Source organism: Cynoglossus semilaevis, chromosome 11 (assembly GCF_000523025.1).
Source record: "Cynoglossus semilaevis isolate Cse_v1.0 chromosome 11, Cse_v1.0, whole genome shotgun sequence".
Taxonomy (NCBI): domain Eukaryota; kingdom Metazoa; phylum Chordata; class Actinopteri; order Pleuronectiformes; family Cynoglossidae; genus Cynoglossus; species Cynoglossus semilaevis.
The window spans coordinates 15,711,557-15,724,753 of NC_024317.1; the positions used below are offsets into that span (position 1 = coordinate 15,711,557).

The 13,197-nt window shown below is 37.7% G+C and overlaps 1 protein-coding gene across 1 annotated transcript; it reads right to left on the minus strand.

Moving 5' to 3' along the window:
* Positions 1-350: 350 nt before the first annotated feature.
* On the minus strand, positions 351-11,292 carry igfn1.4 (immunoglobulin like and fibronectin type III domain containing 1, tandem duplicate 4). Its single transcript, XM_025060029.1, has 24 exons — positions 11,174-11,292; positions 10,636-10,758; positions 9,812-9,951; positions 9,512-9,611; positions 9,338-9,413; positions 9,058-9,250; positions 8,447-8,560; positions 8,193-8,361; positions 7,422-7,694; positions 7,068-7,346; positions 6,606-6,686; positions 5,511-5,558; positions 5,363-5,407; positions 4,598-4,713; positions 4,347-4,488; positions 3,960-4,253; positions 3,583-3,885; positions 3,031-3,210; positions 2,500-2,628; positions 2,307-2,386; positions 1,958-2,150; positions 1,055-1,351; positions 636-956; positions 351-547 (listed from the first exon to the last, which is right to left on the minus strand). The coding sequence occupies exons 1-24, from the start codon at positions 11,217-11,219 to the stop codon at positions 543-545; spliced, it is 3,747 nt and encodes a 1,248-aa protein (XP_024915797.1). The 5' UTR covers positions 11,220-11,292; the 3' UTR covers positions 351-542.
* Positions 11,293-13,197: the final 1,905 nt, after the last annotated feature.

Here is a 13,197-nt window from a genome sequence, read left to right on the forward strand (position 1 = left end):
TTTGAAGTACATATTAAGTATTATGTCTTTTTTTTATTTTTTTTATTGTCTGAACTTCATAAACCTTTTTTTAGGGTTTGCTGTCACCGATGCTCTTTTAGCCACTTTCTATGGAGCCTTCAGGTGAATATATATAGTAAAGCAATAAAATGCATTTAGTTTATAACAGCCTCATGTTGGACCATGAAGGGCAGTGTGTCATGGGATCTCAGAGACGTGTTGCTGTAAACATTGTTGTTTTAATGATAGCTCAGCCAGTCTGTTAGTCTCAGTGTTAGTGTATAAAAAGCAATTTCAGCCTCAGAACAAATAAACAAGCCAACACCACACCACTGGCAATTTGACATTTATTGATCATATTTTGTCACTAAAATTGTTGTGAAATAATATTATTTCGGATACATTGTGGCAAAGGATCAGTTTAATTAATAAACAGTGTCATACACTATTGATTTAGTAAAATGAAACATTTGGTTCCTTTCTGTCCAAGATAACTCTCAGTAAGTGGTGAGTGGAATAAAAAAGAAAAAAATCTTGTCCTGCTAATCTGTGAAGGGACATATAAAAGAGACAAACAGTAATTTCTGTTGACAAAACTTCACTAAGTAATGTGTCCTAAATGAAGCAACACTTACCTCTAACAACCAGCTTGGTGGAACATTCCGCCTGTCCAAACGAGTTCACAGCGACCACCTTATATTCACCGCTGTCCTCCGGTCGTACCCGTAGGATGTACATGGAACACACGCCGAAGGAGTTGGTGATGTAGTAGTTACTGTCGGAGTTTATGCAGACATCGTTCAGGTACCAGGATACAGTGGGTGTAGGACACCCCCTCACGGCACATGTCATGTAAAGCTGGTATCCTTCTGGTGAATTGTGGACTTTCAGTGGAACCAGTATAGATGGAGGTCTTTCAAAGGACACTGCTGTTGAATGGACTCCATTTGACAATACTTAGAATCAGAGACAGAAAAAGTCAGATTTTGGTTTTAGGCTCCTTAGTATTCTTATAAGTGTTCATATTCATAAAAAAAAAACCCAAACAACTTACTTCTGTTGCCGTTGGCGCCCCACGTTGGTGACTGAGATGGGTCTGACCGACCCATGTCGTTTTTAGCATAGATCCTGAAGTGGTACTCTATCCCTGGGAGGATGTTATTGACTGTGTATGTGTTGGTGAAGAGACGGTCGGCTACCGTCTTCCACACTCTGGTGTTGGAGTCATGTTGAGACACCGTGTAGTACAGACGATCGTCAAGATCCTGGTCTGGAGAGGGAGCCCAGGAGATTATCACTTTGCCATTGACTGTTTGCTCCAATTCCACCGGTCCTGGAGTCTTGGGTTCATCTGGAAACAAGTAAGGGTATTGTGTTAGCAAGGATGTGGAGACTGGACTAATACCTACACCAGGGTATTAATCGCATCTGCCTCTTGAAGATTTTTTTTCAGTTTTCATGGGTGTAGGTGGTGGCCGTTGATAAAATGGCTTTTATTTTTGAGATGGAAGTCACTTTGTAATATAAGTTGGAGGACCAGCCAAACGACTAAAAATTCTTTGTTTGTAGTTTGGTAATTTAGTTTGTTCCTTACTGTACTTACGTATCTGTCTGTTCAGTGGTAGTCCATGTGTTGGGAGTTTAATGCCCACCTTTGCTATTCTTTATGGTGTAATATCATGGTTAGCTCCACCCACTATGACCAACTTAACCTATTCAGTGTGTGCTAATATGCTTAACCTATATGCAACAGAGTAATATGCGTGATATTAGTTTATGAAAATAATTGTATTTCTAATATTAGATTCAATGTCTATTATCATGGGGTACATGCAAATAGCTCTTTCTGTCTGATAAAATCTTTCATCAAAACTTTGGAGATTAATGATGAAGTCATGTGACCAGTAATCTCAATGCAGCATTATTACCACAGCACTTGATAAACACAAGTCCTCACCTGTGACTCTGATCTCAATGTCAAATGAAGATTCTCCCACAGAGTTTTTGGCAATTATAGTGAAAATGCCAGAATCTGAACGCTTTGAAGAAGGGATGACGAGCTGAGACATCCCCTCTATAGTAATGATGTTTATCCAAGGAGAAATGGGCTCGTCGTCCTTGAGCCAAGTGATCTGAGGAGCTGGCTCAGCCTGGAGACATCCATGTCAAACAAATAAGGTAGAGAATGAGATGTATTCAGTCAGATTATAGAGTGGATAACTCATTAGTCAAGGGTCTGGCAGGGATGGATTAAATGTAGAGTAGGACATTGATTATGTAAAGTAGAATTTTGGATCCAGTCTTACTTCATAACAAACTTTGACACGAGCAGAGTTTCCTGCTCTGATGACAACAAAGTCCTCTGGGTCTTTGAAACAAGGTCTCACTAGTGAGGAAACACAACAAACCTGAGGTTCAGTTTACAACAAAGCCACCAGAGAGTCAGAACCCATATAACTGAAGGTCTTAGGTTTAAATCATGAACATCTAATAACTTACTGTTGGGATTCTTTGCACACACCATTGCAGACGGAGGGCTGAGATCTCCAGATCCAGATTCATTAATTGCTGCGACCCTGAACTCGTACTCTGCTCCCTCAGTGACATCACGGACTGAACAGTTCACGTCTAAAACCAGTGACAGAAATTAGATAAAGTTTAGACACAGTTAAAAATAAAAATAATACAATAATCTAAATAATTTGTAAATCACTTGTCCCGATTAAGTGCACTTTCTAAATTAATTTCGACTTGATGACTGAATCAAATAATAGATACAAAGTTAAACAGCTCTGAAGCCCATCATCTGGCTAACTGAGGTTGGCTACACTATTGGTCTTTGAATTTTTGCGATTAGCATGATCCAAGCTAACATTGAAAAAAAAGAGGTTCCTTCACTGTTCACCAAATATTCTTGTGCTTTTTTTTTTTTTAATTTGTGTGCACTGATGTATGCTCAATGCATGTTCTTCACAGCTAGCAAACGTGGAGAAGATACAAACTTTAGGTACTCTACTGTTTCTAACGCACCTTCTATAGGGTCAGTTACACCATTCAGGGCGATCCACTCGTTTGTGTCCTTCTTCCGCTTCTCCACTTGATAACCAATGATTGGTTGTCCCCTGGTGTCCACTGGGGGTGTCCAGGTCAAACTAATGCACGTCTTAGAGGCATTTACCACTTTGGGGGCACCAGGTGGACCTGAGAGTACTGAGAAAATCAAGGGGGGTAACAGTGTAAATGACCAAAAACAAATCCTATTATTGTGGCAGTCAAAATGCAGATATTATAGTGTACATGTTGGGTCATGCACAAATTTTAAGGACAATTAAAGCTAAGTTTCTAAATAAATAAATAAAAGCATTTGATTTGAAGTACTTGATGTGACATGTTAATACTGCAGGATACTGTGAATATCTGAGGTGATATGAAATGAACCCTTCTTGTAGACAAAACTGTGTTGTGTTGATAAACACATTCGCAGGATCACACAGGTTATCTGAAGACTTCTGAGTCACCAGAGGTAGGGACAGATATCTGATTGTGCTGAGAGTCCATGAAACAGACTTTGTCTTTCCTTACTCATTACGCCTGCCATAATGCTGTCAGGAGTCTCCAGGGCATCACTGAGGCCCTCCGGGTTTTCAGCATAGATACGATAGTTGTACTTCTTTCCGTGAGTCACATTTCTGTCTCTAAAGGAAGTCTTATCTGCCACCACTTCTCCAAGTTTGGTCCACAGACTCTGTCCTGCTTGCTGTCGCTCTACTGCATAGTTGGTGACGGCAGAACCACCATCGTCCTTGGGATGGTTCCATTTGATCTCTATAACGGATGAGGTTGTCTCAACCACTTCCACAGGACCATCTGGGGGGCCTGGACGGTCTGTTGGACAAATATAATGTGGTTAAGATATACCAACAATGGTACTTATTGTGATCAGACTTTTGATTCTGTACCAAGAACAATAAGCTGAGATGTGGCCTCCACAGCTCCAAATGGGTTTTTGAGCTGGATCTTCACATCTCCTGTGTCTGTCCGCAGACAGTCTCTCAGTATCAGTCGGCTGTGATTGGGTTCTTTCACAATTTTCACCCCTCCCCCGTCTTTGATCTCAGTGCCATTTCTGAACCAGCTGACCATCAAAGATTCCTGGGGGGCAAAGGGCATCTTAAAAGCTGCGTTCTGCCCAACTCTGACTGTCACAGGTTTGGAAAACTTATGAAAAGCATCCTCATCCAATTCAGGGACATCTGAGAAACACAGTAAAGTTGAGTCCAGGACATTTAGGTGTAAATTGTTTTATCAATGTTTGCAAATACTGCAGGTAGGGACATAGGCCATACCTCCAATGACGAGCTTTGCTTGTGTACTGTGTTCTCCTGAGACAAAGCGATAAAGTCCTGTGTCATTGTCTCTGCAGCTTTCAATTGTCAGTCTGTGACAGTTTCCTTCTTTGGTCATGGTGACGCCTGTGGTTGAGTTTAACTAGCAGTTGAGGGTAGAAGAAATAAATAATTACATTGGGTATTACAGGTGGTGAGGTGTGTTAATGATGGTCAACAACAGCATTTAATAGTAGTTTCATAAACGTCACCTGCTCTCCGTCTTTGAACCAGTTTCCTTCACTTGGCACATTCATCGCCACAGTTAATTCCGCTGACGTTCCATGAAGAGCATAAATGTCAGAGAGTCCACAGGTGATTACAGGTTCTGGATAAAAAGTGGTCAATTCATTATTGGAATATCAATATCAATAGCTAATGTCAAGCTCAGTAAAAACATTATTTAAATGTACAGTAATATGCTTGAGAATGATTGGTTTAGATCAGTGGTTCTGAAACATACAATGCATGGGATCTCTGAAAATTTCTGTAAAGGTTCTTGGGTCATTTTATCTAAAGGATTTCTGAAGTAGACAAGTAGACAGGCCTTGTTTCTAAAAGTTGTTTCCAGTCAAAAGGAGCCAGGAGATGTGCCTTTGAGAAGGTTGGGAGTTCTAACTAAATCCTTGTTGTTTGACAGTTCGGTCGAGGAGCAAATTGTTTTCTTCTTTTAAAATCCTGTTTATTGGCCTTGAGGTGGCTGATTATTGGAGTAGAGGATCGTAACAGTGAAACAAAAAAGGTATTGATACCTGATCTATTGATGGCATGTTCTATTCACCTGGGTCAGGGTGTGAACTGGGTGTTGTATTGGCCACCTTAAGGTGTGAATGTGGGGATTGTTGGGAGCATCTGAAGGCCATAGTCTGCATTCTATGCATTAAGCACACATACCATAGTTTGAGAACCATCTGTCTTAGAGTTATGTAACTGTAATAAGTAAACTAATTTTCACTGATGAATATTTGTGATACCACCTCCTGCGACAGCATGTGGTTGATTGTTGCCTGTGGCTCCGTCAGCTTTGTGAGAAAATGCAATAAAAATAAGTCATTAAAATGGGATTTAAAATTTAGAATAAAACCAGTCTCTAACTCCAGTGTGCAGTAGAGTTGTGTGTGTTACCTCTACTGGACTCTTCACTTGCTAGAGCTGTTGTTTCCTGTTGTTGAGCTGTCAATAAAGAAGTCAGTATAAACATTTATTTGAGTGACAGGTTTGCAGATTTTTGGTCTGCACAGACGCAGTAAAGTTCTTTTGTGATACTTAAGAGTCCTGTTAGCGTGCGTACTCATGGCCAAAGGAAAGGATTGACCCCATAGGTTTGACATTCATTTATAGAGCTTTCCAGATCCATGTTTGGAGAACTGACCTAATATGATGGACAACATTGCCCCTGGCCTGCCTGAGGTACCATGACAGAAGGTCAGACACAATGTCAGGAGACTGCCATCTTTCTACCCAGGTATCTAATTGAAGCCACTACCTCCCTAAGGCTGAAAATAAACTCCCCATTCAGTACAGGAACTGCAGTATTTTTTTACAGTTGCTCCAAAAGAAATAACGTGAATGATACAACCTTTGTAGACAACCAGCAGACTTTCAAGAAAAAAAAAATCTGCACCAAAGTTTTCTCTGTTATTCAGTGTTACTCAGGGCTTTAACATGGACATATTATTTACTGGACAGTTAAAAATGATATGGAGAGGCAGAGTTGCAGATTTTGTGTATTTCTATCATATTGTCATAGTCTTAGCAACAAATATGTGATAAATCAAAAGTATTAAAATGTGTTAACATAGCTTTCAAACTGCACCAGTTAGGTACAAAACCAAAAGTCATCCCTGAAAGTACAATTTGATTTACACTCTTTACACACCACATCAAGATGAGAGTAATGACTAAAATCCACTAAACTCTTTAAAGAAAACATATTTCCATGATAATAATACATACATTTGGATTAGTTTCATATAAAAAAAAGTTATACATGCATAAAACAGATTACTCATGATTGACATTAATTGTGATAAATCTACAGCCACGTTGTGATTAATCAAATTAAAATTGGTATTTGTATATAATCTCAGTATTTATATGTTTAGATGGTAAATCATTATTTAAAGCGTAATTATTACTACTAGTTATGATCAGTTAGTAACAAATACCTGAGTTTTGGAGTCGCATTAGGTTATAGGTTGAAATTTCAAAATCTCTTACCAGCAGCTGCTGACTTCGCAACTGATGGAGCTGAAGCCACTGCTGCTACTGCTGCTACTGCTGCATGCCCATTCATTACACCTGTGGTAAAAGACAATAAATGATCAATAAATTAGAAAGTAAGTGATTATCTGATATATTTTAAGCGCAGTTTAAGTTTAATTGTTTTCATTGAATTCAAAACATTATTTTTTAACTTATTTGTCTGATGAAAACTAACACAATGAAGCTTTATAAAAAATTATAAAAAATATATTTGCCCCCAAAAATACATTTTATTTTCTTAACTGCATTACTTACATGTGATTATGTGGACGGTAAATCAATTGCCCTCAACTAAAACTAATCCTTTACACAAATTCCAAATTTGATTTGAAACAATAGTACTGACCGCCCCCAGTCACTGGATTGGATTTAGAGATTTGTGAGTTACCTGTAGGTTTTCAGTCAGCCTCCACTAACCTGTGACGTTCTTGCTTGGATCGTTTTCTTTGTGTGTGTTATTAGAAACTACAGCTGGAGTCTCAGTTTGTTCAGCAGCTGCAGGGATTTTAGATGGATCTGTGGTCACAGCAGCAGCTGCTGCTTCTTTGGCAGCTTTAATTTGTTCTCGTCTTTCGATTCTTTCCTTCTCCAGTTTTGTCTGTTGTTCTTGAGCAACCTTCTGTAAGTCCATTCCAGCTCCCCCTGCTCTTGTTGTTTTTCTTGCAGCCTTTTTTCCTTTTTGTACATCTTTGTCCGCTAATATGGGGAGAAATATTTGCAATCATCATAACATTACAAAATTCCCTCTCATGATAATGGAGAATGTCCTACCTTCAACGACAAGCCATGCATTACAAGATTTTATTCCTGCACAGGCAGAGTAAATTCCCTTGTCGACCACCATACAGTCCTTCACCAGCAGTCTGTGAATGAGCTTGTCCTCTGAAACCTCAATGTCATATTTATCTCCCTGTTCCAGTGGTAAATTCTTGCCAAACCACATGATCTTGGAGCAGGGATTTGACAGCACACACTCGAACACAGCGTCTTCTCTTTCTTTTGCTGCAACTTCCTTAATTTTCACCAAAAAATCCACCGAAGGAACTAAAAAATACAACAGGACAGGTTTATGTAAACATTACTGCATACACCATATCTATAATGATTTGTATGTTGGGCTTTTCAACTAAATTCCTTAATTGAATATTTGATGAAATGCAATACAAAATACATGTTATTTACGCATACCGTGGAAAGAAGTTTTCATTTCACTAAAGCACATCAGGCTTTAAATACCATCTCAATGTCAGGTAACTTTTTTGTGTTATTTTTGGAAATGTTGATCGATCTCAGTTAATCACGATCAATCATGACACTAATGCTCAAGAGTATATCAAAAACCTCTTGACTTCTGTATCATTTTCAATGGGGTAACTTAGGGGTAACTTTATTTGATCATTATAGTTGTGTTAAGCTGCATTACATTTTTATTTGACAGGCATTTTCACACCTGTTAATTAAAAAAATAAATGTGATGTCGTGACCTGGTGCCAAAGACATCCTCCAAAAGTTGTGACTGGTGTAGAGGGAAAATAAACTTACCTTTAAATTCAGTGGAAAACATGGTCACATCCTCCACATCCAACTGATACAGTCCAGCGTCGTCTGCTGATAGGTCCCTCATACAAAATATGTACCTTTTCCCCACTTGTCTGAGGGCGTGTCTCATCTCCTCTCCCAGCTCCTTTGTGTAAGGAACCATTTCACCGTCCTGTGCAGGAAATATGTAAAGTTTGGTCCAAGGATCATGTTTGAAACTTAGAATATTTACAGCAAAACCTTTGTTTCAAATGAACCTTAAAAAGATAAATTGAGCTGCTTGGTTCAAGAAGATCCATGTCGATCTCGAAGGTTGCAGTTCCATCCGGGTTGACCTGGATTGGCCTCAGGTTGGAGAGGCTTTTGACAAACTAAGAACAGAAATGAAAAGAATAGACTAACTAATTATTTAGATATTTCTGATATAAAAATAAAACCTACCCCCACAGACAAATCCACGTATAAATCACATGGGTGTTTCATTGAGATAAAGGCTTGTATTCAGCTTTTGCAAACTGTGGGAAACTACTACAAATGTGACGCTTTAGCAGATATTGTGTGTGTGTGTGTGTGTGTGTGTGTGTGTATGAAGCAGGCAGTATGGAACTGCATATTGTTAATTGAAATGTAAAGCCATATATTTTATAATGAGGTAACACTTGCTTTTTGTATCTGAGTTGACTGCTTTTTATACCATCGAGCTGCTTGTCACTTATTTATACTATTGAGCTGTCAAATGACAAATAATTTTTAAATTTGATTCATCTCAGTGTGTTGGTTATCGTGATTAATTGAGATAGAAATACAAATGTAAATAGCCCTGCAGGGTTGCCAATATTTGTTGCAAATCTTTGTCCATCATATTCACCTGAGCTTGATCTTTCTCTCTTTCTTCCTTCATCTCATTCAGCTTCTTGAGCATCCAGCGGAAATCTGTGACTCCAAACTCCACACAGATTCTCTCGTAGTCTTTTTTGTCAGCACTCAGCAACAGCTCCCAAAACCTGGGATCAATTTCTCCATCTTTCCTCTCAGTTTGCTCAGATTTGGGTCGAATCTTACTAAAAATGTTAAATAAAAAATAAACTAGTGAAATTGACCTGCGGGTCTAGTGGGAGATGGTTTATATAGAGTAGTAAAAAACCTACCTTTTCCTTTTCAGGACAGTTGTAAAATTCTCATCAGTATTTCTTTGTTGCAATGCTTTGTTCTTTTTGAAACCAACTGAGTTCAGTAAAGACAGGGTGAATCAACATGAATGATTCAAGTTTAGAGTGTTATAGGTTACTCAATGTATTCTGCATTGGTTAAATGGTTCTTACCTTCAATCACATTCAGTACCACTGTGACTAAGGCCTGTCCAAACTCATTTACCACCAAACACCTGTAGGTGTCAGCCTGGTCTGCCATAACATTTGGCATCTGAAAGACAGAAGGCCTTAGTCAGGTCCTGTAGTAAGTCTATATAAAGGTAGTCCAAATGTGCTATAAAGAATATACATATCAATGCAATGCTCATGATCTTTAATCCAATCAATCTTTAATCCAATTCAATTTAATTGAAGGAATGATTAAAATCCAATGTTTAATATATGATATTATTATAAATATTAATATCTTGCCTCAAACGTGTGCTCGTCAGAGTTGGGATCGTATTTGGCCTGGTATCTTGATGGATCAGACACATCGCCGTTATTTCTGCTCCAAGTTACAGTGGGCTTTGGGTCTCCAGTAACAATTGCTTTGAAGAAGGCAAATTTTCCTGAAAACAGAAATAAAAGGTCATTTTACTTTTTTTTTTTTTTATTTCACTGCAAACATAATGATAACTATCCTGGATCATGGAGTTAGGGTATTACATGTAGTCAGGATATACTGGGGATGGATTGTACTACCAATAAAAGTCAGACACAGTAATATTCAGGGTAAGCCTGATGCTAAATTGCAGTAATTTACTGCAGTGATGTGTTGGAATGAATAGTGTTGTCTTCCTATGGAGGAAGCTGAAGGTGGAAGAAGTGTAGCATTTAAAGCACACTCGCTGCTCTGAAGTCCAGTATATGGCCCAGGTCAAAGGTCACCCATAAGGTGAAGCTCTGGCCCAAAGGCATAGCAATATATGGATGGTATTTGAACTTGAAAGTACTCTGTTACTGCTGAGTTACATCTCCTGTGATGAATATTAAGAACACGTAAAAGAATAAATCAAATTTATTTGATATTATATTTTATATACATACGTATTACATTTTAATTGTATTTCATGAAAGCATTTTCCATTGTCTATAGGTTCAATTCTGTTTAAGTGATTTAAAAAAGATTTTTTTCATATTTTGCATATGCTATCTTAAATATGCTTTTAGTAAACTGAGTCCTTCTTGTTCCTACTATTTTTTCAAATTTTTGGAATTCATTTTCAAAATGACTCTTCAGACGGGATTCCTACCCTCTTGGATAGTCAAACCAATAGGCTTGCGGGTGAAGTCTGGGTGACTCTTCCCCTCCGGCAGTGTTTCAGTAAACTGTGTGATCATCACACCAGGCACCCGGGATTTTTTCCTGATGCCCACTGTCAGTAATCAAAACTTAAATGTCAGTTTAAAAACAAAAGTACCATTGGCTCATTAAATACATAAAAATCATTATCATCCTGAGAGCTTGAACTGCAACCACTTAATGACTCTCATAACTGTAATTCTGATTTTAATACACGTTATATAAAATCTCTGTTCTCCAGCACGGGGCCGTGACCCCTCTTTGAGAAGCTTCGAAATAGGACTGAATTTAAAGATGTAAAAAAAAAAAAAAAAAACCCAAAAAACTACACAACTCTGGACTCAATGAAATGCATTTGCACTGGCATTTTCAATACATGATGTCACTTTAAATGTATGTAGACATACATAGACTATCACTTTCATAAACACAAATGTATTTTTATGCACATTAATACTTTTTAAACCAAATAGGACATTAGTACTTACCTTGTCCGTTCGCTGTCCCATCAGTCAGTTTGGATTTTCTGAACATTTTTGATTCTTTGATTGCTCGTTTGATTCAGTAAAGATTTGTCCAACTGCAGTTTAAGGTAAATTGGCAGCAATTAAAACTCAATAAAATGCAAATATAAACTGTTTAATTATAATTATTCACAGATAATTGTTTATGTTTTTAATATGGACATTTGTATGTATTTCTGGTTTTGTCCTCCGACTGGTGTCTGTCTTATCTAACTTATCTATATCTATCTTTTGCTCCATGGTATCTTATCTACACGGGATATATTTCTGGTGTGTTCCTTTGCAGAAAACCATCACAGCATCCCGCCGTATGGCGTGCGGCAACTGGAAGACGAGAAAGGTCAATAGTTCAAATTCCACCTTAACCTACATATCCCATGGCAAAGCTGTTAATAAACTTGTAAATCACCAATATGTGCTCCATCTGAGGTAAATCTCTATCTTTAACACTGTAGTCTGAGGAGGAGTAGATGAGAAATACATCGAGTGGACCTTCATTTTTCTTCAGCCGGTGTTTGATACCTCAGAGTTGTTTTTTATTCTAACAGCCCTGACTGTTGACTGAGCTACACCCTCTGGGTTTAAGACTCTTTAAAACCCTGTTCTGTGGATTTGGCTTCTGACACAGCTCTACACTAAATGCCTCCCTGCTGTGAGAGTTGATCTTTATGGGTTTCATGTAACGGGGCTGAAATCCAGTACACAGGCTCTACACTGCAGGACTGAGAGCATCATAAAAAAAGATTAAATGCAGGACATTACTGCTCAGTGAGCAGGCAGTCATCTGAAGCGTCCACTCTGATGACATCAGTGTGTAACAGAGCCAAAGGAGACAGATCTACCTAATTTAGCCTTTAGCATTCTTTAGCCGCAAATGAAAAAGTCTATCAAATTGTCGGTTTCCTCAGTGTTGGTTCAATAAAGTTCATCTTCTCATCATCTGATTATATCTATAAACTGTAAAAATAAATGCTAATTTTAAATTATCTAATTATTTGGATAATTTTTTTCACAAGTCATTTTTCTATAAAAATCAGAAAATCCAAATCATTATATTTTTTAGTTGTTTTTTACACAAATATCTATCTTTGGATAAGAACAGGACAGCAATTTATATTTATACGCATCTAGCTGGTAGAGTTTCCTTGTTTTTTGTATATGACAATGCATATAAAACATAAAAAATACATATACATACATATATACTGTACATGAACATATAATGTTTACACATAAGTTTACTTTTTGTTTTTGACCACATTTTAACCATTTAGTTGTTTTTTCAACAAGATTTATAATAAATTAAAATAAAAGTTAAATACATTTAGAACTTCTTCCAACAGACAAATATAATTTGGATATGACTTCATTGAATTTAGACACAAAAACTGAAAACAAATGACAAATGACTAGAATGACAAATGACTAGAATTGTGTTGATGTTTTAAACCATAAATGTTTAATTGTAAGATGGAAACTTACACAAAAAAAGCTTACAGACAAAAAGTCTTATTATAGAGTCATTATAGAAGACTGGTGCTGAACTCACCTTGGTGCTTGTGTGATCCTCCTTCACTGGTCCAGCACTCCTCACTCTGGTATTTGAGGGTTGCCCTCCTGGTCATAAAGCTGTTAAATCCTAACAGGAAAGCCAATGACTCTGTCTCATGCACCCATGTTGTCAGACATCGTGGCTCCCAAGTATAGAGATGTTTTTTTTTAAGGTAAATCATGACTCATGGTGGGAGGAGAAGAAATCCTCAGACCAGTGTCACCTGACTATAATATTACACTATACATCTTTTTGAGACTAATACTGTAATTTTATGATTTCTAATCGATTTTTATGTGTCTTTATTCTGATCTTTCGTACATGGTTGTAACTGGCTTAATTGACTGTTATTCATTAAGTGTTGTCATACCTGACGCGTGGTGTTGTCATAGTTGAAGCGCGGTGCTGAAAGGTTGGAACAGACTGAATGTCAGAG

Bases quoted from the DNA above. Each gene is read 5' to 3' on its own strand.
- igfn1.4 (XM_025060029.1), bottom strand. From the start codon at position 11,219: ATGTTCAGAAAATCCAAACTGACTGATGGGACAGCGAACGGACAAG. The intron at 8,362-8,446 runs GTTCATTTGAAA...TTTCCTGCACAG, and splicing joins GCTCAATTTATCTTTTTAAG to GACGGTGAAATGGTTCCTTA. The intron at 5,408-5,510 runs GTAACACACACA...TTTCTCACAAAG, and splicing joins AAGTGAAGAGTCCAGTAGAG to CTGACGGAGCCACAGGCAAC.